General features: G+C 48.2%; 1 protein-coding gene across 1 annotated transcript; it reads left to right on the top strand.

The window, feature by feature from the left end:
• Window positions 1-1,437: 1,437 nt before the first annotated feature.
• Window positions 1,438-26,159, top strand: MRAP2 (melanocortin 2 receptor accessory protein 2). The gene is made up of 4 exons (XM_061567877.1): window positions 1,438-1,605; window positions 2,296-2,471; window positions 19,679-19,772; window positions 22,019-26,159. Exons 2-4 carry the CDS (start codon window positions 2,309-2,311, stop codon window positions 22,407-22,409), a joined length of 648 nt encoding a protein of 215 aa, XP_061423861.1. The 5' UTR covers window positions 1,438-1,605; window positions 2,296-2,308; the 3' UTR covers window positions 22,410-26,159.
• The last annotated feature ends 750 nt before the right edge of the window (window positions 26,160-26,909 follow it).

Consider the following 26,909-nt stretch of genomic DNA (forward strand, 5'->3'; position numbering starts at 1 on the left):
TTTCATGCACTGAAGGCACGAGTTGATCTCGACATCGAGCATTCAAGCTCATGAACACATCGCCATGCTCGAGAATAGAATCTCGTGGTAGGATAACGATTAGCGGCACTGCGATACGGACCTGGTGACCCGAGGGTTCGATTCTCGCTCATGACTAATAACAATTGAGAACAGTAGTAGTAAGTTTTTTACCCTTTCAACTGGTACAAAGCTGACACCTTTATATACAAGGCATCATGTTTGCAATAACCACAACACAAGCAGTCAAAATGCAAACAAAAAGAAACAACTCTGATAATGATATGCACTGTCCTTGAAGTTGATTGGTCCACACCCGAGACAGCTTTTCTTAGAGCCTAGTCTCCACTGGTGTTGGACCAGATGACGCCAAAAGGCGTACAACTCAAAAACAGTGCACCATCAGAGTATTGAGAGCTCGGGGTAGAGTAACAATTGAGAACATTTGAACCGGTACTGGGCCTCCCCTAGGCCGACTCAGACTCGGATGAGTACAGTACCGGGTATGGTATCGCCGCTGGGGAGACAAAGGCGGCTGGGCATGGTAGTTGGCCCCCCTCTTGCGCCGTTCTGGCCTTCAAAGGTGATCGCTTACAGCACTTGTCCCAATAATCTGTCGTGGCTCTACAGAGGATCATTGCGTTTGCACATAGACACACACACACATGGCAAACGGCAGCGTGGTGCTTAGCGCACTGCACTCCGAACCCGGCGACCCGAGTTCGAACCCCACTCACGGCCAACCAACACCAGTGACAATTATCTGAACCGGTCCTGTGCCTCCCCTAGGTCGACTCAGCCTCAAATGAGTACCTGGCGCAGTGTGTAAACATCGCCACAGGGGAGACAAGGGTGGCCAGGCGTGGTGCTGGCCACCCACCACCTCGTCTGCCATGCCGACTTTCATTAGTGCTCGCCAACAGCGCTTGCCACCACAGCCTGGCGAAGACGATATGCGGGGGGGGGGGGTAATCTTTGTCTCATGTACACACAAGCGCACACGTGTGTGTACATGATACGCACGTGTGTGTGTGTACATGATACACACGCGTGTGTGTGTGTACATGATACACACGCGTGTGTGTGTGTGTGTACATGATACACACGCGTGTGTGTGTGTGTACATGATACACACGTGTGTGTGTGTACATGATACACACGTGTGTGCGTGTGTACATGATACACACGTGTGCGTGTGTGTGTACATGAGACACACGTGTGTGTGTGTGTGTACATGAGACACACGTGTGTGTGTGTACATGATGCACACACGCGTGTGTGTGTACATGAGACACACACGTGCGCGCGTGTGTGAGTGTGCATGCGTTGTGTCACAGAAAACCGTGCCCAGCCCAGGCATTCCGGAATGCGTTCACTCTTCGCTGACGCGCGCGCATTTTCCGCCTCCACCACCACCACCGCCACCGTCACGCAGCCACACATCCCTCCTCGAGACGCCGAGACTCGAAGAGGAGGAGGAGGAGGGGCCCCGAGACTTCCCAGCCCCTCGCTCAGCCTCCCCGCTCGGCGTCGCCGGGGCTTTGCGCGAATTTCGCACCGCGCTTCGCGGACAGCCAACTTACTCGGGTCCGTTGACGCTCGAAGGGGGTAGTGGTGGTGGTGACTTTGCACGGGGACCGGGGGATGTGGCCCCGCGTTGTGTCGGGAGGGGCAGGGGGGGGCAGGGAGTGTGCCTGTTGTAGGGCGGTGGATGCGGGATTATTGGGTGCAAGGGGGGTTCCGTGGGTAGCTTGTTAACGCCGATAGGAAACTGCTCGTGTGTAAGGGAGTGCGTGCCAGGCTGTAGGGTGCTGTATGTGTGGATCTGTGTAGAAGTCTGGGTTCTTGGGTGTAGGGCAGCCCTGTAGGGTGCCTGGTTTGTTTAGGATTCTGCGTGTAGGGTGCTTCGCTGCACGAGTTCCCGTGCGCACGGTTTAAACTTCGAGGGTCACTTATAAATAGGCGCGCGCAGATTATCGCATGGAGCAAAAAAAGAGGGATATTATGTGCCTGTGTGAAAAGGTTACCCGGGCATAGAGTGTGCACTCAGTGCTGATCCCTGCGTGACAGGCGTATGCTGTTGAGTCCTGGGTGTTGAGCGTGGAGGGATCGGGCATAAAGGGACTTCGAGTGCGTGCGTTATAAGATCCCGGGTGTTTGCTGCCCGGTGCGCATGATAGGATGCTGGGTGTAGGAGGTCAAGCGTAGGGGTGCAAGGGCTGTGTGTGTGCGTGTGTTGTATTCTACACACCGAGTGTTGGGCGCTTGTACGTGCAGGGATTTCCCAGCGATGTCGTCGGGAGAGCGGATCGATGCTGCTGCTGCTGCGTTCAACGGGAGCGAGCGTACGTCCGTTCGGACCCCGGGAGGCAACCGCAGCAAGGAGTACTACTGGGACTTTGAGTACTACGACTATGAGCCCATCTCGTTCGAGGGACTGCGCGCTCACCGCTGTGAGTAGAAGCTTGCTTCGGTCCTTCGCGAGCCCACGGCAGGCGGCGACCCGCGATGTTTGTCGTCACCCAGAACTTCTTCTCTGAGTTGTGGTGCCGTAACTTTCAATTCTTTCGCGCGGATTATTAGCAGCGACGTACACGTGTTCATCGAGTGCGGTTTGGCCGTATACAAAAGAAGGGCGTGGGGGGGGGGGAGCCGCTAAAGAGTTGATACTTTTCGATTTAAAGCTTTCGTGACTGCAGGGATTCATCTTCTTGGTTCTTTCGGTAAAGTCACGTAGAAGGGAAGTAATAAAATAATAAAAATAAAACATAATAAAATAATTCTTATGTTTTTTTTATTAATAAAAAAATAATTATGTTTATTTTTATTATTTTATTACTTCCCTTCTACGTGACTTTACCGAAAGAACCAAGAAGTTGATCAGAAATCAGAATCAGAAACGGTTTTAATCGCCATGTAAGTTTGCACAAACAAGGAATTCACTATGGCGGGACGGTGCATACATTGAACAAGTAGGAATCTTAACTTATATAAAAGGTATACACTCTAACTATACTAACGTTACAAAGTATAAGTAATACCAAAGGGCTAAAATCTTTAAAATTATGAATAAGTAGACCTTACAAAATGCGAATGTAAAATGTTAATTAGCCGTATTAAGCAATCTTAAAATACAAAAATACAAATAAGAGTACACGTTGTAAGTATGGAAGGTGTAATTATGTAGATAAAATGTCATAGTAAGTGTAACAGTCATTTTAAGTGTAAAAGTCATTTTAAGCCCTTGGCCTTGTTGAGGAGGCCAACAGCAGATGGGAAAAAACTGTTTTTATGACGTGAGGTTTTGGTCTTGATGGACCGCAGCCTTCTGCCGGAGGGGAGTAGCTGGAACAGAGAGTATCCAGGGTGCGAGGAATCGTCCGCAATCTTCCTCGCTCGCTTCAGGGTCCTCAAAGTGTGCAGGTCCTCAAGGGTTGGTAGATTACAGCCAATCACCTTCTCAGCAGTGCGGATGATACGCTGCAGTCTGCTCTTGTCCTTGGCAGTTGCAGCAGCGTACCAGACGGTATCAATTGCCCCTGTCGGAAACGTGGACTATGTATCTGCATTGTCCGTGAGTCATATGGCGCACAGCCCATGCAGTGTATCGTCGCGTCTTTGCGGACTGTGTTCGTATTTGGAGAGTGGTAGGCGAGTGCGTATCGCACGCCGCTGCAAGCGCGCCCAGCCGAGTTCGATTCCCGGCCACGACAAACATCGTCGGTGGTGCAGTGCCGGATCATCCTAGTGGCTTCGGTTCAGTGATTCTGCACTTGCTCTATTACTATAGTACTATACCGCCTTCAACTTTTGTGAACGACTGGGTGTTTAAGGTTAGCGATGTGTCGTATTATCTGGCTGTATAGCAAATGTAAAAATACAATTACTTTACTATGCAAGTAAAAAAAGATTGTGTTTTAATATTTACGTGTTTAGTTATATATTAGGGCCCCTTTACAACATATGCTACAGACCCCGCGCTAGCTTAGTCCGGCACTGTGGTGGTGTAGATTTGAACCAGTTCTGGGGAGGGGCTCTATCGAGGTTGACTCGATCTTAAATGAGTGGCTGGGATAAATATGAGCACTGGGGAGAGAACGGTGGGTCAGGAAATGTTCTGGACACACCACTCGAGCAATGCCGGCCTTCATGGGTGTCACGGTGGTGTGATGTTATCTCCCTCACCTGGTATGCAGGAGGTCGGGGGTTCGATCCCGAACCTGACGCCTGCTGCTGTGTATTTGGAGTTTGCGTGTCCTCCCCGTGGTCGCGTGGATTTTTTTTTTCGCGTCCTCCGGTTTTTCCCTCCACGTGTAGAAACATGCTTTTTAGACTATTTAGATGATTTTGCTGCTATAAATATCCAAATTGATAAGCCGCTTTGTTGAGTTATCATTTGTGCCAGGTCGCTTTGTAATAATAATGTAATACTGCAGTGGGCTTTGCCTGGTAGGATGGGGATGGTTAAGTTGTGTTTGCATGTGACTGGGTGATTTGTTTACCTTTCTTGTACTTTTCAGTCCTATCGAGTTTTTGTTTTGTTTGTTGTTGTAACGTTCTCACCCGCCTCTACTGGACATCTGTGCAAAGAGCTTTAATACATATTTGATTCTGACTTGCCCCAGCAGCCTATGCAGGTTACTTTGGTGGTTATTTTTTGTTTATGTGTGTGACCAGAATACCGTGTTGCATACGGTCAATTCGTCTGTAACAGAATTACAACATATTTATATATATGTGTGTGTATATATATGAACACTTTCATCTCAATTGGGCTATCAGTATCGTGTCACGAGATAGTATCCAGGGGCATAATTTCTCACTGAAAGTAATCTCGGTCACTGTTAGGTTAATGTAGGCATGTGTGACGAGTCATAGCCAGACCTGATTGATAGCGGTGGTGTGCTGGGCATGGACACATTTGCAATGTCACTGACCAGGACAGACCCAGCTGAAATTAAACCCAGGAAGTGTCAATTCGGAACTCTCTCAGAGCATTGAAACCCCCTATCATGTTATAGGGCAGCCCACAAAACCGGATATCACAACACTACCTCTGAGGCCGCTCGAGGTGAACTCAGTCACACAACGTAGGGGGCAGAACTTTCCTATCATCTCTGCCACACAGTGAAACTGACACTAAAAATTGTCAGAGGTAGAATTTGGACAAAGGCAGTGTGGAATCAAATTAATGATAGGGTAGTTTTTGTGCAATCATTTGTGACCAGACTGATCATTTCTGTAACTCTGACCTCTCAGCCACCCGGCAATTGCGCAAATTACCACCACCATAATTTGGGCTTTATCTAAGAAACCTGCACCCTCGTTTCAACTGTCAGCAGGAGATCGAACCAGCGAGCTCAGGGTTGCACGTCCAATCTTGTGGCTATTACACCTTGGAAGCGGCAAAATGAACGCATTCCCATTAATATGTAAGTGTAGCTTCTGCGTGAATGCATCCAGATGACTCGAAACCACACACATGTCTAGAACGTTTAAGGGCGTACACCTGCTAAATGCATCGTATTGCAATCCCTCGCTATAAGTGAAAATAATTTCAGACGTTGTGTGTGCAAATCCTGAAGTGGCGTAGTCTCCCTGCCACCTGCTGTTTCCACTTCCCGTCATCGGTATACGCATGATTGGAGGTCTCTCTCTCTCTACTCTCTTCTGTCCCCATGTCTACGAAACCTTCTTTTCCTTCACTGTCATTCCCCCCCCCCCCCAGGAAATGCACGTCTCCTGCCTATGATTGATGGGTCTACCTGCCTTTATACCCTTGCCTGTCTCATTGTTTCATGGGATCGTGGCTATTACGTGATTTCTCTCATCTTACACCGCTGTATTTCTGCTTTTTCCTTGCCTCGACCTTGATATATATTTCATTATTCATTGCCCAAACCTCATTAAGTATTGCCCTTTCGTGACTGCGCGGGATCTATTGGTTCATTTACATTTTGACTGTAAGAGAAAACACCGTGCCTCTTGTATATATATACACGTGCATGCTCTCTTTCAACCCTGTACGTGAAATGTTACTGTTTGGTCCTCAGCCCCTGAAGATTCCTCTTGCCAGTGAGTCACTTCCACCACTCCACCCGACCACACGTGATATACAAAATGTGCTTTTATAGCCCCTTGCATTCCATGCGTACGTTCAAATAAAAACGAAGCCGATTAATTAGATTTGACCTCTCACCCAATTACCCACAATGCACCTTATTTAATAGAATCTCTAAAGCTAAGCAGGGATTTTTTTTTGTAGTGTTGAGCCTGGCCTTTGCTGCGACGGGTGATCACCGTGCATGACAGACGGGGCGGTCGGTGTTGTGGGCAGCAGAGGGCAGTGCGGGAAAACATCCATTGGTGTCCTGCACTTCTCCCATCGTCAACAAGCCGCAATGACCAGCGTGGTTGAAGTTACGGGTCGACTCATCCTCATGGCCTGCAAAGAGTGGGGGAGCCCTCATCCAGCAGTGGATCGAAAATGTGCCGTACGTGTCCAGTGCAATTATAATTGTCATCCATCGCTGGAACTTGAACGTACATACATGAAGGACCTTCAATGCTGTATCGGCAACTGGGGTTTGTTTTACCATGTCGGTCATTGCAGGTTGGTGAAGGAGGAATCGAACTCGGCTCATTGGGTTCATTGCAGAGGACATCAATCACTTTTTTCCATCGCTCCACCGCAATACATGGATTATTAAAAACGATGTGACGTGTTCACATTAATCATTGCATTCAGACGCTGTCGCCTCGACGGACATGGTTTTCACCTGAGGACGGCTGCTTGCGTTGTGGCCGAAACGTCGTGAGAATAATTTTATTATGTTTTATTTTTATTATTTTATTACTTCCCTTCTACGTGACTTTACCGAAAGAACCAAGAAGATTAATCATTGGATTGCATGTGCATCTGTGGAAGGTGGCGTGATACTGGCCACCCACCCCCTCGTGTGCCGTTCCGGCCTTCATAAGTGCTCGCTAACAGCGCTTGCCTCAATCTAGATTATTTGAAAGTGCATAGCTTCAGTGGCTTCCTAATATGGGAATCAAGATCGTTCGAGGTGGCCACAGAAGCGCATCCGAAAGCGCTTGATGCGGAACCCGTCTCTCTCCGGAAGTTTGCGTGATGGTCTGTGCTCCAAATTTCTACTTAAAGCTTTCGTGACTGCAGGGATTCATCTTCTTGGTTCTTTCGGTAAAGTCACGTAGAAGAGAAATAATAAAATAATAAAAATAAAACGTAATAAAATAATTCTCACGACGTTTCGGCCACAACGCAAGCAGCCGTGTTCAGGTGGAGAACAGGTCTGTCGGGAAGACAGCGTCTGAATGGTCTGTGCTCCGTGAAGACGAGGTCAGCAAGGCATCGTGGTTTATTTGTGGATGAACCCTACCCTGGAGTGCGCCTTAAGAAAATGCAGCGTCGGGTGAATTTTGTACATCGCCCCGGAGAAACATCCACGTCAGAGTGTACGCCGGACTGAGCTGTGCCCCCCCCCCCCCCTCGCAGTTTAATTTTGACAGGATAATAACTTCTGTAGACAAAGAGCTCTGCAAATAATTACTTGATGAATGAGATCCCTTGAGGAGTCCTGCGGTTCCATATTGCTGAAATCTGCCGAGATAGGCATACTCGCTTCTTCTGATGGCACAGACCCTTCCGCGGGTCTGAGGTCCATAATTGCTTTTGCTAAATCAATGGACCTCGCTATAGCCGACTGATGTGGCTTCCCAACCAAATGGGGTGGCTGCCTTTGTCCGGCATGTAGCTGGCTTTATTTACGTTGTGCCTGGCTTGCAGTGGAAACTGAGAAGTTTCAACAAATTGTGTTGTTCAGCTTTGTGCAGATCAGTTGAGATTGAATTTTCCACCGCAATCGGCGGTAGAAAATAAGGATAAAGGTGCAGCCCTGCAATTGATTCCTTACGCCACTGCTGACGGCAGCGCCTGCACGAGAAGGAGCTCTCAAGAAATCCCACTTCTACGAGGGTAATTTGGCCCACTCCTTCCTGCACTCTGCCCGATCGTTCTAAAATCGATCAGAGTATCCCACGCGATACCCGACTGCGCACGTGACCTGCCAATTGACGAACATGTGGCGAACTTATTTATGCCGATCGGGTGGACAAGAGGCGCGGGGGTGGGGTGGGGTGGGGGAGATTTTTTCTTGAGAAACTGGGCAATTGGCTTCACCCGCTGTGGCGGGAGATCAAACGGGTGACCTCTGGCTCGCGACACCCAGTGTCCGAATCGTTGCACCACGGGAGCATTTACCCCAGCCGGGCCGTGGCTGTGCACGCCTGTAAGCCAGCACTGCGACCGAGTCGGAGGTTGATGGGGAGCGGTGGTATAGCGGTTAGCGCTACGAACCCCGGCCACCCCAGTTCGATTCCCCGCTCACGGCCAACACCCAGTGGCGATTATCTGAACCGGTCCTGGGCCTCGTCTAGGTCGACTCAGCCTCAGATGAGTAGCTGGTGCGGTGTGTAGACATCGCCACTGGGGAGACGAAGGCGGTCGGGCATGGTGCTGGCCACCCACCCCCTCGCGTGCCGTGCCGGCCTTCATAGGTGCTCGCTAACAGCACTTGCCTCAACAGTCTGTTAAAACTATACGGGGGGTCTTTGTATTTAGTGAATCGGACGAATTCCAGAATGTTGCAAGACTGCGATATTGTGGGCTCCCCAGCAGAATGCAGTACAGCAAAGTGTGGAGCGATGTCATCTGTCCCTTGTGTATGCGATGGTTTTCTCCGTGTTCCCTGGATTTGCTCCCATGTGTGTAAAAACACTCACCACTAATCGTCCGTAAGTTTTTCGATAGAGAACTGCAGAGCATACTCTTTGGTTCTTTCGGTAAGTCACCTAAGTAGAAATAAAACGAAATATGTCTACTTAATTCTAGATTTGAAGCTTTCGTGACTGCAATAATTCATATTCTTGGGTTTTTTCGGTAAAGTCACGAAGGTAAAAAACATTAAAAAGTAAAATAAAATAAAAATCACGACGTTTCGGAGGCAACACAAGCTTCCGTCTTCAGGTGGTACCGTCACAGCCACGACAGCTGTATCAAGTAAATGAGAGATTGCAGAAGCTACCACTCCGTTTATATAATGGTTGGAGAAGGTGGTGGGGTAAGGGCCGCATACTTTTATTAATATGGTAAGGTGAGGCTTAAGACTACTTACGTGACTTTACCGAAAGAACCAAAGAGTATGGATTCCTGCAGTCACGAAAGCTTCAAATCAAGATTGATCTCCAGAGCAATTGTTGGTGGCTGGATCACCGCCTGGCAGCCTCCCAGCTTGTCTGTAAATCATCCGCGATTGAGATGCAATTTGCATGGAATATGCAATATTAATTGTATTTTAATTAATAGTTAATAATTGACAGCCATTTGTAAATCTATTCTTATTATTTGGTTCTTTCGGTAAAGTCACGTATAAAGATAAAATAATAAATTAAATTAAATACTAGCATACGACGTTTCGATTGCAACACAAGCAATCGTCATCATGTATAAATTAAATAGAAACGCAAATCTAGTATACTTAGAAATGTAATGTAATAGAATAGAGAGTCGGATAATATAACAGTCAACACCCTACCTGGTTGATTACGTTCTTCCTGAGAATGCTAAATTTGAGAGAGAGATAAAACACAGAACCAGAGACATATAGACAGACATATAAGTAGACAGATATCACAGAGATACATAGAGAGAGAACACACATAGGCACACAGAGAAATCACGCCTCTGTGTCGAGGCCTTAAATAGAGAGAGGGGGGCGGGGGTGGAGAGAGAGGGAGGGGTTAGAGAAATTAGCATGTCAATGAGTAGCACGTAAATCTACTGCGGATGGAACACCGCCACATCGTGTTGGTCACAGTGGTGGTTTGGCCATACTTCACCACGCTGGTCACGTGTTTTTCATCAACGGCTATCACGCGCCACTGATGTTAGTGGCCTTGGCTGGGATTCAAACCTAGGTCGCCAGGTTGACGGGATAGCGGGGTTAGCATGCAGTGTGACTGCTCTACGCCAGTGTAAATAAACACGTGATCAGTGTGTGCCGTTTATGCGTAAGGGGTCCAATTATTTTTTAAGAACCAGACACCAAAGAGTCACAATTGCTATCATCAGGCGGTAATCATACAGCAGAATACCTAGCAATTTGAAACCGCGTATATGTTCTCGATCCGACTTTTAAACCTCTCGATAAGCCTTGTGTGCGTTGTTGGAGGTGATGTTTCTTTGATGCGCAGCGTTCATTTCTGCTGAATATAAAGCATTCTGTGCAAAAAATAGAAAAAAACGACAGCGCTTGCTTTACAATGCGGCAGTTTGATGTGCATGTCATAGTCGCCGCGATCAGGCATTTGAATAAGATTATTATTTCCCCTTTAACGCACTGAGGGCGGGGTGAGACAACGACCACTATAATTAAGGTATTACAAATTGGGATTATTGGACGTAATGGCAAACGCCCAGTCCTGTCACACTGCTGTCCCTTTGTATGAAAAGACATTGCGCAAGAGGGTTCATCCACAGCTCGAGATTTCCCATTCACTAAAACATAATTGTGATCTGGATCATTTCCATGCCTTTCTGTCCCTAGCCTAGCCATTGTATGTGCCTACACCTCCATCGCTGTGCATTTGACAGCATTAGCAATTGCGACTTGCCGACGATAACGGGAATGAAAGCAGCCGTGCTGAATAATTGCCAGAGGAAATATGTATCCCGATGCTCTAGCCGGTGAGCGTTTCTACTCAATGTCCACGGGTATTGTTCTTTATAAAAATGCCAGTGGGTGTTGGATTGATGAAATATTTCCATCAGTGCATGAGCCACCCACAGATGATGATATTTCCATCCCATCAGTGCATGAGCCACCCACAGATGATGTGGGAAGGCTGTCACAACCGTGACCGTTTGGAGTACGGTTTGCGGTTGGCCACATTTAATGAGCTCGCATTGAGCTAGGCGAACATCCGTGCACGATGCCATTTATTAAGTCTTAAATGCTGTGATAAAAAACCCCCCATCAAATTGGAACTCGAGCGGTAGGAGCTCTCATGAAGGCGTCTTGACACTCGGAGCCGCCCGAGTAGCCCAGGAGGGCGGGTCACAGGTGTCAGCAGACACCACCGATATCCTGGGTTGTGATCCGGTCGAGTGTCGCGAGTTTACAGTCCCACCAATGGACTGCGTGCAAAAAAAATAACAATCATATTAACTCCCTCGTCCATCTCTCTATCTATAACATCAGCTCAAGCCTCCTGTAAACCACGTGACCTCAGCGTGGCCAGCCTCCACTCTGGCCGCCGCCCCCTGCGAAAACAGACGCCGCTCCTCCTCGCAGCTCACTCCTGCTCGCTCCTTCCTTCTCTCTTCTCCCTCTCTCCCCTATCATCATCAGCATCATCACCCTCTCATCCCCGACATCTTGGCTCGGTCATTCCTTCTGCCCGTCCTCCCTTTCCTACCCTCCCTTGGTGTGTCACGGGTAAAACATTGCAGCAAATATTAAAAGGGAATCCGACAAAAAATGTGGTTTAAGTGCGACTTTATGAGTCAGAGCAACTCTCCCACGTGTTGAAATGTGTCCTAGAATTTACAGTCATATATATGTATATCACCTGACCCCCACAGTGAACATGATGCATGAGTGCATTTGATTTGGTTTTGCACTTAATTTCGCGAAATTCCAGCTCTGTGACAAACATGCTTTTTTGTTCAGGGCTCATGAAATGTGTGACCTTAGTAGGAACGACGAGGTGGGCCTATTGCCGAGACCTCAGACCTCGTTCGGTGACGTCATATTCAGGGGGCCATTCTCTGACGAAATGATGACGCGAGCTGCAAGAGTTCTCAATGGAACAATTCATCTCACCAGGGCATGATGCCAATAGGTTATAGCGGCACAAATGAAAAAATAATTGGGGGGATAAAGGCTTTAAAAAAAATAAGCCTTAACACCGTCTTTTGTCAGTAATTAAATATATATTGTCCAAAAATTACCACATTCCATCTATATATATAAAATCGTTCATGTCTGTCTGTGTGTGTGTGTATTTCGGCCAGGGTGCACTTGGCCTGGCACAAGCATCGTGGTGACGTCACCGCCACTTAGTGGCGAATGGCGGTTGTTGTTGTTGTTGTGTATTTCGGCCCATACGCACTTTCATTGGACGGCGGTTGCCCCTGGCAACGGCTAGCCACGCCTTCGCCGCTTTCATTGGATGGCGGTTGCCCCTGGCAACGAGTAGCAACTTTTCTCCGAGGGGTGGACGCCATTTTTAATAGCGCGGGGGGGGGGGGGGGACCGGCACCCGTACCCAGCGTTCGCCGGGTGGGAAAATCAGGCAAGGCGGGAGGCTCTGCACGGTGCTAGGCCTCGACACCCAACACGCCACTCTGAGGTAAATTCATACAAATTTCACGTCCTCTACAGAGTGGCGAGGGAGGCAGAGTGGCGAGGGAGGGACTCAGCCTCAAAACGAGTAACTGGTGTGGCGTATTAACATCGCCACTGGGAAGACAAAGGCGGCCGGGCGTGGTGGATACAAGTCCCGGGCAAAGCCGGGTCATGACTATGTGTGTATTTGTTTATGTGTATGTCTGTGTGTCTGTATGTATGTGTGTATGTATGTGTCTGTATGTGTTTGTGTGTATGTATGTGTGTGTCTGTATGTATGTGTGTGTGTATTGTGTTTGTGTGTATGTATGTGTGTGTTTGTATGTATTCCAAAAAGACCTACATCTCTGCTTTATTGACCTGGTCAAGGCCTATGATACCATCAGTAGGCCTGGGCTCTGGGTTGTTCTTCGTGCTTTCGGAGTCCCTGACCCTCTGCTCACGATCATTAAGGACCTTCATGATGGTGAGCGGGCCCGGGTAAAACTACGTGGCCGGGAGTCGGAGCCTTTCCCTGTACACCTTGGGGTGCGACAGGGATGTCCTCTGGCTCCCACATTATTTAACATCTATTTTGACCGCGTAGTTCGTGAAGCCTTCAATAGCTGTACCGGGGGAATTTCCATTTGGTACAGATATAATGGGAGGCTGATCGACGCCCGGGTGCGATCAAGGGATGGCTCCCTATTGGTCAACCACGTTATGTATGCCGATGATTTGGTAATAGCTGCTCACTCAGAGGAGGAGTTGGAGACGCTGCTGCTGAGACTGGAGCGTGCCACTAAGAGGTGGGGCCTTACCATCAGCCCCACCAAAACTAAGCACCTGCCTGGGTATTTTGTACCATCGGACACTCCACCCCCACAACTCCCAATTGGTGATGGGGCAGTTGTGGAGAGAGTGGAGAGTTTCCCATACCTGGGCAGTGTGCTTATGACCGGCTCCAGTCTATCAGCAGAGGTCTCACTCCGAATCAGTCGAGCGGCAATATCTTTTCATCGGTTGCGTAACGCTGTGTGGAAGCTACCTGGTCTGTCGCTCCGCACGAAGCTTCAGGTCTTCTCGGCCACGGTCATTCCCTCCCTTCTCTACGCTTGCGAGACGTGGACCCCCCTGGTGGGGCATCTTCGCCGGTTGGAAACATTTAGGCTGGCCTGCCTACGATCCATCCTGGGTTTAACCAGGCTGGATTGTGTGAGGAGCTCACAAATCCTTGAAAGATCTGGGCAAAGTCCCATCAGTGAGCTCCTCCGGCAGGCAAGGCTGCGTTGGCTGGGTCATGTAGCCCGCATGCCCAGCCACCGCATGCCTAAACAGCTTTTGTTCGGCCGGATCGAGGGGGCTAGACGGGCGCGGCACGGGCTGGAGAGGAGATGGAGTGATGTGGTACAGGAGGACGTGGAGCTGAGTGGACTTGCCGATGACTGGTACCAGCGGTGTCAAGATCGGCCTCAGTGGAGGAGGCTCGTGAAGGACGCTACTGGGCAGTTGGAGGCAGTCGCCCTCCAACAACAACGGAGGGCGGAGGAGCGACGCTCACAACAACGAGCGGAGCGCCGGGTGGCTAAAGCACAGCAAGTTGGCACAGTAGGGGGCACAGGTGGTGCATCAGCCAGTCATCTCGGTCATCTCGGTCAGTCGACCCGTGGCACCTGCTGGGTCTGCCCCGTGACCTCCTGCCAGCGGGCTTTCGACACTTCACGTGGCCTCAAGGTGCACTTGGCCTGGCACAAGCATCGTGGTGACGTCACCGCCACTTAGTGGCGAATGGCGGTTGTTGTTGTGTTGTGTTTGTATGTATGTGTATGTCTGTGTGTATGCATGTGTGTGTATGTGTGTGTATGTGTTTGTGTGTATGTGCGTGTATGTATGTGTGTGTATGTGTGTGTCTGCAGCAAGCGCGTGTATGTGTACCTATGGACTTGCGCGCGTGTGTTGTGTAGGGGGAACGGTAGTGTAGTGCTTAGCGTGCTGCCTGTGTGTGTGTCTGTGTGTCTGTGTGTGTGTGTCTGTGTGTGTGTCTGTGTGTGTGTGTCTGTGTGTGTGTCTGTGTGTGTGTCTGTGTGTGTGTGTCTGTGTGTGTGTGTCTGTGTGTGTGTCTGTGTGTGTGCGTGTGTGGTGTGTAGGGGGAACGGTAGTGTAGTGCTTAGCGTGCTGCCTGTGTGTGTGTCTGTGTGTGTGTCTGTGTGTGTGTGTCTGTGTGTGTGTCTGTGTGTGTGTCTGTGTGTGTGCGTGTGTGGTGTGTGGGGAGCGGTAGTGTAGTGGTTAGCGTGCTGTCTGTGTGTGTGTGTCTGTCTGTGTGTCTGTGTGTGTGTTCTATGTGTGTGTCTGTGTGTGTGCGTGTGTGGTGTGTGGGGAGCGGTAGTGTAGTGGTTAGCGTGCTGTCTGTGTGTCTGTGTGTCTGTCTGTATCTGTCTGTGTGTTTCTGCGTGTGTCTGTGTGTGTGTCTGTGCGTCTGTGTGTGTGAGGAGCGGTGGGTGTAGTGGTTAACGCTACGCTGCGCTACCAACCCGGCGAACCCAGTTCGATTCCCGCTCATGGCCACCACCGGTCAAGATTATTTGAACCTCCCCTAGGTCGACTCAGCCTCAAACGAGTAACTGGTGTGGCGTATTAACATCGCCACTGGGGAGACAAAGGCGGCCGGCCGTGGTGGATACAAGTCCCGGGTGAAGCCGGGTAGTACAGCTAGTGTATATATAATTGAATAGTACTGCCTTAAAAATATCTGCTTAGTTATTTTAACCCTAAATGGAGCAGTTAAGATTAATGTCAAGCACAGTTAAAGTCGCCTTCCTCGCTGTGGTTTGTGTTTCTGATGAAGCAAGGTTATGATAATAAGAAAATAAAAAACGACAGACGAGGCAATTTGATGACCCCTTGTCAAGGTGTTATGTGAAAATGTTGCTGTGCAATTAAATTAAATGATGCCGATAGACTTTGGGTGGTGCAGATTGAGTGAGGCGATTCCTCTAGGCACCCAATTTCCAAGTAAATGTAATTTTTTCTTCAGAGACTAACTAGAACTGAATAGAACTGAATAGAAGCTCCTGGCCACGTGGAGTGAAACGTCGGACATCATGCTGAACAACACGTGGTACAAACCGACAACACATCGGGGAGCTGTGCATCACATGTTGTAAAAACGATGCAGTATAACTGCAAAATATTTTTAGACTAAAACTATAAACTGTAAAAAAAAAATGTTTATACCAAGTAAGACCCACTGAGCTATGTAGCTCTTCTTCAGAAGCGACCTGGCCACAAATGATAGCTCGGCGAAGTGGCTTATCGCGTGGAAATTTATAGCAACCAAACACTCTAAGTGCATGTTGATTCTGAATGTGGAGGGAAAACCCGGAGGACCCGGAGAAAAATCCACACGACCAGTGGAGAACATGCAAACTCCAAATATACAGCAGGCTTCGTAAGGGTCGCGATCGAACTCACAACCTCCTGTATACCAGGCGAGGAAGTTAACATCTTGCCATATATATGTGTAATTACAGTATATTCAACACGATCTCTCTACATGAAAAGAATATAACACAACTCTGTGGGCCTCTCATCTCATTGCATCAAGGACATCGTGGCTTCCAAGAGGAGCCTTCCCAGAGGGCGTTTCCTTTCTTTCTGCGAGCGTCAACGTCACTTGCCAAGTGCCTGGCAGCGACAATGAGCCAACGTCTGCCAGGCATGAGGTTGAGTGCACCTCGTTCAAGAGCAATCAGTGCCACTAAACCCCAGTTACCATTTCGCTATCGATTTCGAGCGGCTGCGATTGATCGGGGGGCTGATCCTGTGACACGGGAGTGTCTGGGCATCGGGGAACGCGTTTATTCATGAAGCTCACTCTCTCGTTTTTCCTCTCTTCGCCCCTCTTTTTGAGACCGTTGGGAGCAGTTTTCCACTGTTGGGAATTTTCGTCATCATCACATGCCATCTGTTGCTGATATTTTCATGTCATCCATCTCTGTACGAGTGCCTCTTCCACTCCAGCTGTCCATCGCTTTCCTCTGCTCTCTGCCGCTGTTTCCTTCCTCGAGAATTGCCATCGATTTTCTGTATTCCTGTTGGGTGGCATTTATGAAGCGTTGCATTGGACCGCCAATTCAGGCTGGGTGGTGCAGCGCCCACAACTGTCAGATTGGATTCAAAAGGTCATGAATTCAAATCCCAGGGTGGATACAATGATCTTATTGGTTCTTTCGGTAAAGTCACGTAGAAGGGAAGTAATAAAATAATAAAAATAAAACATAATAAAATAATTCTCACGACGTTTCGGCCACAACGCAAGTAGCCGTCCTCAGGTGGAGAACATGTCTGTCGAGGAGACAGAGTCTGAATGACAAGCCCCAGGCTTGGAGCGACTATTTAAGCTGGGATGGAGGGGCGAAGAGCGCCTTGACAAAATAATTTGCATATCAAGAGGAATTTAGCATATTTATGGGAAATGCAGATATGCGATTAGTACTACTTGTGAAATGCGTAGGAGGTTTGGCGAGGGGTTTAAAGTCATTATGCCCGTGCATGGATACAATGAATTACCACTTCCTGGGAGGTCAATTTTCCAGTGCATAGACTTGCCGTAGGAATGTGTCATTTCCAGCACTCTCTCAGGAATTGTTGTGACTGTGATGTGCAAATTAGCAACGGATGTCCCATGGAGAGGCTATATCCCGCCGAGGAGGGGGGTGGGAAATGTTGAAGACTTTCCACCACTTGCTCGAGTTTGACGGTGGAGGAGCAGGCCACCGCAACTCCGTTCACCTCCGTCATGACACCGTGGGGCTGCAGGAGAGAACAAACCAACCCCCATCATCTCCTTGGTTCTTTCGGTAAAGTCACGTAGAAGGGAAATAATAAAATAATAAAAATTAAACATACTAAAATATTTGTCACGACGTTTCGGCCACAACGCAAGCAGCCGTCCTCAGGTGAAGAACAGGTCTGTCGGAAAGACAGCGTCTGACAGACCTGTTCTTCACCTGAGGACGGCTGCTTGCGTTGTGGCCGAAACGTCGTGAGAATTATTTTATTATGTTTTATTTTTATTATTTTATTATTTCCCTTCTACGTGACTTTACCGAAAGAACCAAGAAGATGAATCCCTGCATTCACGAAAGCTTTCAATCGAAATTCATCCCCATCATCTCCAAGTGTTACCATTTGCCTCGGGCATCTCTTGCCATGCAGTTCCTCAAGCCTCTTCCCAGCCCCCCGCGCCACCGCCGCCGCTGTTGCCCCATCCCCTGCGGGCATCGCTCAGGCATCGCTCAGGCAACAACGACAAACAGAAAGGGGAGACCGCATTAATGACCACATCAAGCGGTGAATGAACGAGCGAGCGCGCCCTTTACGCAGCACCGCGCCGTCGTCTGCGGCAGCCTGATGAGCGTAGACGTGTCAAGGCGTCGGGAAGGACCCGTCTGGCTGTCTATAAAGGCTGTGCGGTGTGCCGTGAATAAGAGAGCCGTTGCCCAAAAGTTGGCCGATTACGTATCGTGATTGTTGAGGCCACGCGCGGTGCTACTGGCGATTGTGTTGAATTTATGTTTCGTGTTGTTGTGTTGTTGTTTGTCATTTGTGCTTGTTGCGGCATTGCCAACACAGCAGCATCGCCAAATAATTCGTTTTCCAACAGTGTGGGTGTATAAACAGTGAAAGGTTTAAAACTAGTACCTAAAGCAATGCTCATTGAATTTCTATTTAAAGCTTTCGTGACTGCAGGGATTCATCTTCTTGGTTCTTTCGGTAAAGTCACGTAGAAGGGAAGTAATAAAATAATAAAAATAAAACATAATAAAGTAAATAATAATTATTTATGAATGTTTTATTTTTATTATTTAATAAATAATAAGTATTTTATTATTATTTTTATTACTTTATTACTTTCCTTCTACGTGACTTTACCGAAAGAACCAAGAAGATCAATGCTCATTGATCGGGTGTGGGGTCAGAGGCCGCAGGTCAGCTCAGAGGGCGTCACACTTGTGCCGAGTGGAGATGCAACGAGACATCTCCTCTGTACAGTCGCTTGCTTTCCGGCACGTGTGTCAGAAAGTACGTATGTGTGCATGTTGAACTTCTTTCACACCGTATGTAGCCAACAGTGATAATCGAAGGTGCGGGGGAAGGACAACAAATGAAACACATAAAAGCAGTTCTGGAGAAATTAGCTTTCAAATACTCTTAGTTTTTCGGTAAAGTCACGTAGGTAAAAAATTAAATTAAATTAATAAAAAAATAAAATAACAAAAAAATCACGACGTTTCGGAGGCAACACAAGTCTCCGTCATCAGGTGGGACCGTCACAGCCAGATTTGCTGTATCAAGTGATTTAAACGATCACACAGATTGCCAGTGCCTCTTGGATGTTGCTCGGGCCGTGGCGAGCAATTAAAAACACCAAACAGTCGCCCGCATGACTCCGCGCTCAAAGTTAAGTTTGATGTGTCATTGGCAACGGAGCAAAACGACGCGTGTGCCGGCCTCGCGCCGTGGATCTGCGGGTAGAGAGGCGGCGAATGTGATGGACGATTCACGCGCGGATTTCATAACCGGACATTAGCGGGAGCTCGCTGGATTGTGCGATTTATTTTTTAAAACGCCACCAGAACAACGGAAGATGGAGAAAGTGACCTAACCTATTCTGTGTTTTTTTCGGTAAAGTCACGTAGGTAAAAAATCTAATAAAATAAATGAAAAATCAATGAAACAACTAAATTAAATCTAGTTCTTGGTTCTTTCGGTAAAGTCACGTAGAAGGGAAATAATACAATAATAAATAATAAACATCATTCAACACAATTCTCAATTGTATTTTATTAAATAATACAAATAAAACATAATAAAATACAATTGAAAATTGAGAATTGTATTTTATTATGTTTATTTTTTTTATTTCCCTTGTACGTGACTTTACCGAAAGAACCAAGAAGATGAATCCCTGCAGTCACGAAAGCTTTAAATCGAAAATTAAATCTAGTTGTTTTCATTTATTTTTCATTTATTTGATTTTTTACCTACGTGACTTTACCGAAAACACCAAAGAGTATGACTCCTTGCAGTCACGAAAGCTTCAAATCTAGTGACCTGACCTCTGCGAACGCGACCGCTGACTAATAACGCGTTGGCCCACGAGAGATGCGATGTCACGCTGAATGCCCTGTGCTTGACGTCTATCAGCCTAACGCCACCGCTGCCTTCTGCCCCTGGCTCTGCTGCAGACTCCATCGTCATCGGATTCTGGGTCGGCATCGCCTCGTTTGTCCTCTTCATGTTCTTCATCCTCGTCATGCTGGTTCGGTCCGGGACGACAGAGTGAGTCCACCCTGTCACCGACACGAATGCTCGCCTCGCGGGAGGCGATGTTTGCGGGAAACGTTGAAACTTTTGGGGCTCGGTAGCAATGCGCCGCTCCCTGCTGCGTGAAACCAGAGGTCACTTCAAGGGTTCTTAGAAATAGCTCAATAATATTCATTTCCTTGGGCTGCTCTCTTTCTCGTGAAGAGAACCTTGCTCTGCGTGGAGCTCCAATTGCTCACCTGTCAACCCCTTCACGGTTTACTCCGTATTCTTGTGCAGGGAAATTGAGTTTTCAGGTCCATGCGGCATACAGCGGTTTCAATACGGGCAGCAACAATAATAGTCTGTGTTTCTCCCTTGCGATGGAACTTTGTAGGATGAACGTTGAGATTTATAACGCCGCGCGGTGACCAATAAGGTCTGAATTGGTCTGTAATAAGATAGGCACTGATAAGGGGTTGACAGGTATGCAAATGCGTTATTTGTCTCCTGACAAGACACCAAAAGCGCAAACGGGACATAAATAAATAATATAAAACTGGTCAAGATCGGATTTTTTCGTTAGAAAATTTGCGTCATTGTCTGTATCATCTGGCGACCAGCAGGTGTGATGATTCGTGACGCGATTGAGCGAACACGATTCCTTCTCAGCAGCAGATATTCGTGATGAGAACGTTTTGACCTTGAGAGCCAACTTTACTGTAGGTGCGTGCGTGATGTCACCAGTGGCGCACCCAGATCAAATATTCGGTGCAGGTAAATTGTAATACAAACAAGTCAATAGTTTTTTGGGGAAACGAAATTTATTGCATTTAACTTTAGCTTTTCACTGTATAATATAAGGCTAATTTAAATATGCATACATTTATAATTGTATTTAATATTTACTTATTTCCAAGTTTTAATGTAAATACAAAAAAAATTGATGATTAAAAAATGGCTGTTTAAACATTTCTGGGGGGGTGGGAGAAATGGTCCCCCCACCCGCCCCGCCCCTCCCCTCACCCCGCCCTGCCCCTCCCCCCACCCCGCCCCTCTCCCCTCACCCCGCCCCTCCACCCTCCTTTCCCCCACCCCACCCCTCCCCTCACTCCGCTACCCCTCCCCCCACCCAGCCCCTTCCCCCTCCTTTCCCCCACCCCTCCCCTCACTCCGCCCCTTCCCCCCACCCCTCCCCCCAACCCGCCCCTCCCCTCATCCCCACCCCGCCCCTCCACCCTCCTTCCCCCCCCCCTCCCCCCAACACCCCACGTGGTGCACCGCTGCTTGTCATCACCATCCACATTTCCATCACCTCCATGACAATCATCATATTCACTACAATCATCATCACACCGATGTTGACCGTTGTCTTCAGATTATCATCACTGTCAATATTACTATAGTTGTCTCCATCATTATTTAGTTTTTATTGGTGTGCTTGTTCTTTATATCGTATTATAATTATTATTTGGCATCACCATCATCAGCCACACGAGTATAACTCATCGCCATTATCGTCATCGGGGTCACCTTCAAATGTGAGACTCCTGCACACACTTCAGGGAGCCAGTCAATGGCTCGCTCGCTCTCGCACCATTCTAAATCAATAACTCCATTCGCCGTGAATTCAGTCCCCATCTTTACCTCCACTTAAATGAAGACGTAGCCAAAAACAAATGGCCCCCGACATTTTGGGCACACAACTACGGCTGTACCCAGTCTGACGAACGTGAGTTTGAAGCTTTACAAAATAAATACAAAATAAATACAACTCACGCGGAGCTGTCTCGGGCTGAGCTACAGAAAAAAAAATCACCGGCACGCCACGTCTAGTACACCCCTTGCTAACAGCACCCTGAGATATTGAGCCGGACATTTTAACGATGTGGCAGCAGTGTTGCTTTTGGGAGGGCTGAGATCAGCTACCTCCCCGAACTTGTTTGTGGAAGCCAAGTGGCTGACATTGTAGCTCATGAAACAGCCTCTTGAGACACTCTCTAGATCTTCCCTTTCTGTACGTGCGTTGAACTTCTTTAGCACCGTACGTAGCCAACCGTTCTAATCGGAGGTAAGTGAAGGGGGAGGGGAAGGACAACAAACTAAACATAAAAAGCAGTTTGTGTTTAGTTTCTTGTCCATCCCCTCCCCGCACCCTCTGATGGGAGACCCTTCTGCCAGCAGCGGTGCGAACAGGTAATTGCGGGGCTTTATCTGTGTGACAGCTGTGCATTGAGAGGCGAGAGAGCAGCATCCCTGTGACTTGTTCTTGGAAAATCCAGTGACCGGCGTCGTTGCAGCTCGAGGGGACCGAGCGTGCGGCGGAGAGCGCACGCCCTGCCGCGGAGTCCCAAGGCCGGTGAAATGAGCTCCGTGATCGAGCCGGGTTTCGGCAACAGGCGGGGCGACGACGACGCTGATGAGGAGGAGGAGATGGCGGCGATGACATGCATTCACCGCGAGCTGAGGCCCGGCCGCGCCGCGCTCCTCCACGATGAGCAGGAGTGCCCTGCCGCCATCGCCATGGCCACCACCACCACCACCACCGCCGCCGCCACCGCCACCTCCATCATCTACCACTCGGACAGCTTCGACATCCCCAACCTGATCTCCGAGTCGCGGGTGGACGCCGCGTCGGGGACGGCCGACGTGAGGCCCTCCCTGTCGGATTAGCGGCGACTGACGCCGGATATGTCAATGCCTACTGTGTAGGTGTCAGCAGTTGTCCGTCCTGCGCCCCCACTTGATGCCAATGGTGCATTCGAATCTGCTGGTTTGACTTCATGGCTCACTACGCGGCCTCAGACACGTCGGCGCCAACTATCGCCGCGAGGCCATCGTCAGACGGACGGTGGGAGGTTGACGCAGCCCACGCACTGGGCTGCGTCGGGGTCGGCACGTCGAGTGGGAGATCAAGCGGTGACTGGAAGCGGTCCAGCTGCCCCGTGCGAGATCGAGATGGCAGCCTCTCTGCTGCGGAGGCGTCGACTGCTGCGAGTGGTGTGGACGCTGTAGTAGCCTCTGTCGGTCGAGCAGAATAGTAAGCGGTCGTAGTTTAGCCCTTTGATTTGTATTTGTTGCGCGTGCTACCCGCTGTGCTGTTCGCTCTTCTGGAGACAATGGATGCCAATTCAGGAACTGAATTGGAGCGAAAAACGATGCACATGATGCCAAACAATCAATGGTCCCAAGTCGGAAGCGCATTGGGGAGCTGCTATACAGATACCATTACGATTACGCTTCACCGACAAAGGATCGGAGTGCCCAGCCAGTTGTGCAATCTGGCGTCGTGTCATCAGACGAGGTCCGTTTGGAGCTGTGGAAGAGCAGTGCGACTCCACGTGTCTGAGCGTGGCTCCGTGGAAGCAGATTTCACAGAACTTCTTCTGAGATCCCTTGAAAGTGGCTTTTTTTAGCCACACACTAGGGGCACTGCACTTTTCCGCATGCCCTGCCCCGGGGAAATGTTTGTCTCATGGCAGTCAAATCAAATAGTTTGAACTCAATACTGCTGCTCCGTAGGCAAATTAACAAGGAGCCCTAAATTAACGTGATGTGTCCTGTGCAATCAGTGGTGTAGGGATGAGGCTGTTAATACACACTGGGCTTGAGGACCCGGTTGAATCACAGGTGGTTGATATTTATATTCGAACCCTAGATCTCAGTCTTCTTTCGAATAGTATTTCTGGGGATTGCAACAGATTACACATTATCATGGGACCTCCTTTGCCAGTACCAAAATATCAGAATAGGTCTTGCCCTTTTTTCTTGCAACAAAACAGATGTTAAGATGTTAAAACACCAAACGGAAACCTTTTACAAGGAATCATGTCTGCATTAACCACAATGCTTGTGGTCAGGATGCAAACAAAAAACATACTCTGATAATATATGCATTGTCTTTTAAACTGATTGGTCCACACCAGAGACAGCTTTCCTTGGTGTTAGACCAGAGGACGCCAAAAGGTATAACTCCTTTTCAGACTAGGCTCCAAGGAAAGGTGTCTCTGGTGTGGACCAATCAGTTTCAAAGACAATGCATATATTATCAGAGTATGTTTTTTGTTTGCATTCTGACCACAAGTATTGTGGTTAATGCAGACATGATTCCTTGTAAAAGGTTTCAGTTTGGTGTTTTAACATTTTAACACCTATTTTGATTTGAAGCTTTCGTGACTGCAGCAATCCATACTCTTTGGTTCTTTCGGTAAAGTCACGTAGTTAGAAATAAAATAAAATAAAAAAATATATAATTTTTTATTTTATTTTATTTCTAACTACGTGACTTTACCCAAAGCATCAAAGAGTATGAACACCTGTTTTGTTACCAGAATAAAGGGGAAACCCCATTTTCAGATTATACATCAATGTCGAGATTTAATATCTATTGGATTTCTTCAAGAGCAGCGACGTGGATGTGTTTCAGATCGCCGTTGAATGATCTGACTGGGCAGTCGTTCACGAGTTTTTGCACGGTCTGGATCTCAGTGGGACAAAGTCAGCGCTGACTTTCTGTGCCACCCGGCCACCCCCTGCTGGTATTATATGAATGGAAATTAACCCGTGGGGCCCAGTCAGACGTTATCGAGCCTGCGCAGAGGATGCCACGTTGCATGTTAATGCACTCCCTTGCGTGGAATCGACCTACATTTTCCTGAGTGCGGCTTGATGGAATAGGATTTTTGCACGGCGAACTCCGTGGAAATTCGGCCACTTCGCTGGCGGTCATGGGCGCTGCGGAATTTGGACGGACACACGCGTTCGGTCCGCGGTGGAATTGGTTTGGCGACTTATATTCTAAGCCTCTCGTAGAATCGGTTTTCATGGTCGCGCACGCCGGCCATTGGAAATCCGATTGAATATTAAGAATCCCCGAACTTGTTAACTGTCATAGAGTGATGATAAATATTGGGGTGAGGATAAATATTGTACAGCCAAATAGCTGAAATGTTACATTTCAACAGTTATGGGGCTCCCCCCCCCCCCACCCCCAAATATGCAATGGTTGAGCTGACAACATCGTGCCGTGTGATGACCTTTCAGTGCATCATCCTGTGTTGGAGAACGGCCCCTAGAAAATGAAGTGGCAGGACTACTTAAGAAGCCGCTTCAATATACCTCTTTAAGCACGCTAAGTGCACGCATTTTGCATGCCCTGCGAATTGTTCCGGTCCCTCATTCACACAATCTAAATGTGAAATTCGTGGAAATGGAAAAGAGGAATTCGGCGAAAGAGATATTTCAAGAAGCCGGTTTTATTCACAGGTGGCTGAAAGCATGGGCAGAAGTTTGCGGGGGAGGGGAGGGGGGCAATAACCCCCCAAAACTTGACATCTTTATTATTTTGAGTAGTTTAGAATATTTTTTATTATTTACACCCGCGATTCCTATTGTGAAAGACAAAGTTAACCCCTGCCCCTCGCCCCGAATAGAAAATTCAAACTCCGCCTATGGCTGAAAGCCAGATTCAAACCCAGGATGTCAGTGGTGCCGGTTCAGGGGTCTGGCTCTGTAGTGCCAGTGGGCCAAGCGACCCAGCCACCTCTCAGCATCGGTGTGTATACCCAGCTCTCCAGAGAAGTGAATTAAAGGGATCTCGAACGGCTCTCGGTCGCGTTAAACTAAAGGCATTTGCAAGTGGGATGACATTGACTGGCTCTATGTGACAACGATCTTTTTGTAAATAAGTTATAATGTATTTATAGTCCCCTTGAGCCACTAAACACACACACACGTGCAGTATATATTTGTATAGCCATTGTGGATATTAATAACAGGCTCGCCATAGTATCAACCTACATGCAGCTTCAGCTGCCCTGTCTAAACCTTGCCAAATAAAAGTTCACGGTGAAAGTGCGATTTTTTTTTTTACTGGTTCAGAGCAAGGCTCCCGTTATCGCTTTTTCGCTGCACAACCACGCCAGGGTCATCCCGGCGCACCTCGTGATGAGACGCCGGGTTTGTTTTCCCTCTGCAGAAGCCGAGCCGTATCGCCGGCGTCAAATGCGAGGAACGCATGTGGCGCGACATGTACGGCGAGATCGTTAACCCCGCCTGTGGCCGTGCTTCACCCCGGCAGTCAGATTCAGATGTCTCGTGGCTCCAAGGTTTCACGGTTTGGTTCTGACCAGAGGTCGCAATCGGGTACCCGATACCCGTACCCTACCCGATTAAAGGCTAACCATACCCGGCCGGGTACGGGTACCCGTTTGCGACCCTGGTGCAGGCCTGGTACGGATATGGGTAAGGAATCAAAACCCGTTTGTGACCTCTGGTTCTGACCTGGCTGGGCCAAAGACGTTCCGTCTTCCCAGCAGCCCTCTCTGTAATATCTCTTCACCGACACCTGATCTGTAGTCACCAGCATTGTGGCCAGCGAGTGGTGAATTGGCCAGACAACTCTTAAAGTAAAAATCGTCCAAATGGCACCTTAGTAAACACTACTTCAGCATATTCTTAGGTTTTTTTCGGTAAAGTCACGTAGGTAAAGAAAATAAAAATTAATTAAAGTAAAATAAAAAATAAAATAAAAATCACGACGTTTCGGAGGCAACACAATCTTCCGTCTTCAAGGGGAACCGTCACAGCACGATAGCTGTATCCGAAACGTCGTGATTTTATTTTATTTTATTACTTTATTTTTATTTACTTTTATTAATTTTGAATTTTTTAACCTACGTGACTTTACCCAAAAAACCTAAGAATATGAATCCTTGCAGTCACGAAAGCTTCAAATCTAGAACTACTTCAGCAGTTTAACTCCTGCTGATTGCAGCCCAGCTCCGTGACACTGCTCATCAACAGCTGTTTGTTGTGATTGTGGCAGATCTTGCTCTCTTGTTGCTGCCCCTCATGATGCCAACCTGCCCTCATTACCCATCCGTCGTGTGCGCCCAGTGCCGATATTCTTGCTGCTCAGACGTCAGACGGGGAGTTATCTCCCAGGAGCGGCCGTGCGTTTCCCTGGGTGACAAGCAAGGCTCGTTTTGTTTAACTTACACCGCTTATCTATCGTTCAGCTCATTAGACATGCAGGCAGGCTTTTTACAATTTATATTAGCAAAAATGGTTTGACCTCCCCCGTGTGATTAAAACACCGTGGGTTTTATGGCACAAAGGAAGCCTGGTTGCAAACCAAAAGCGCAGGTGGTGTTTGAAAGACAGACTATTTTT

The sequence above is a fragment of the Lethenteron reissneri genome, chromosome 5 (genome assembly GCF_015708825.2).
Source record: "Lethenteron reissneri isolate LAM-NWPU_2019-01 chromosome 5, ASM1570882v1, whole genome shotgun sequence".
Taxonomy (NCBI): Eukaryota; Metazoa; Chordata; class Hyperoartia; order Petromyzontiformes; family Petromyzontidae; genus Lethenteron; species Lethenteron reissneri.

Bases quoted from the DNA above. Each gene is read 5' to 3' on its own strand.
- MRAP2 (XM_061567877.1), top strand. From the start codon at position 2,309: ATGTCGTCGGGAGAGCGGATCGATGCTGCTGCTGCTGCGTTCAACGGG. The intron at 2,472-19,678 runs GTGAGTAGAAGC...GCTCTGCTGCAG, and splicing joins GGGACTGCGCGCTCACCGCT to ACTCCATCGTCATCGGATTC. The intron at 19,773-22,018 runs GTGAGTCCACCC...TGGAAAATCCAG, and splicing joins GTTCGGTCCGGGACGACAGA to TGACCGGCGTCGTTGCAGCT.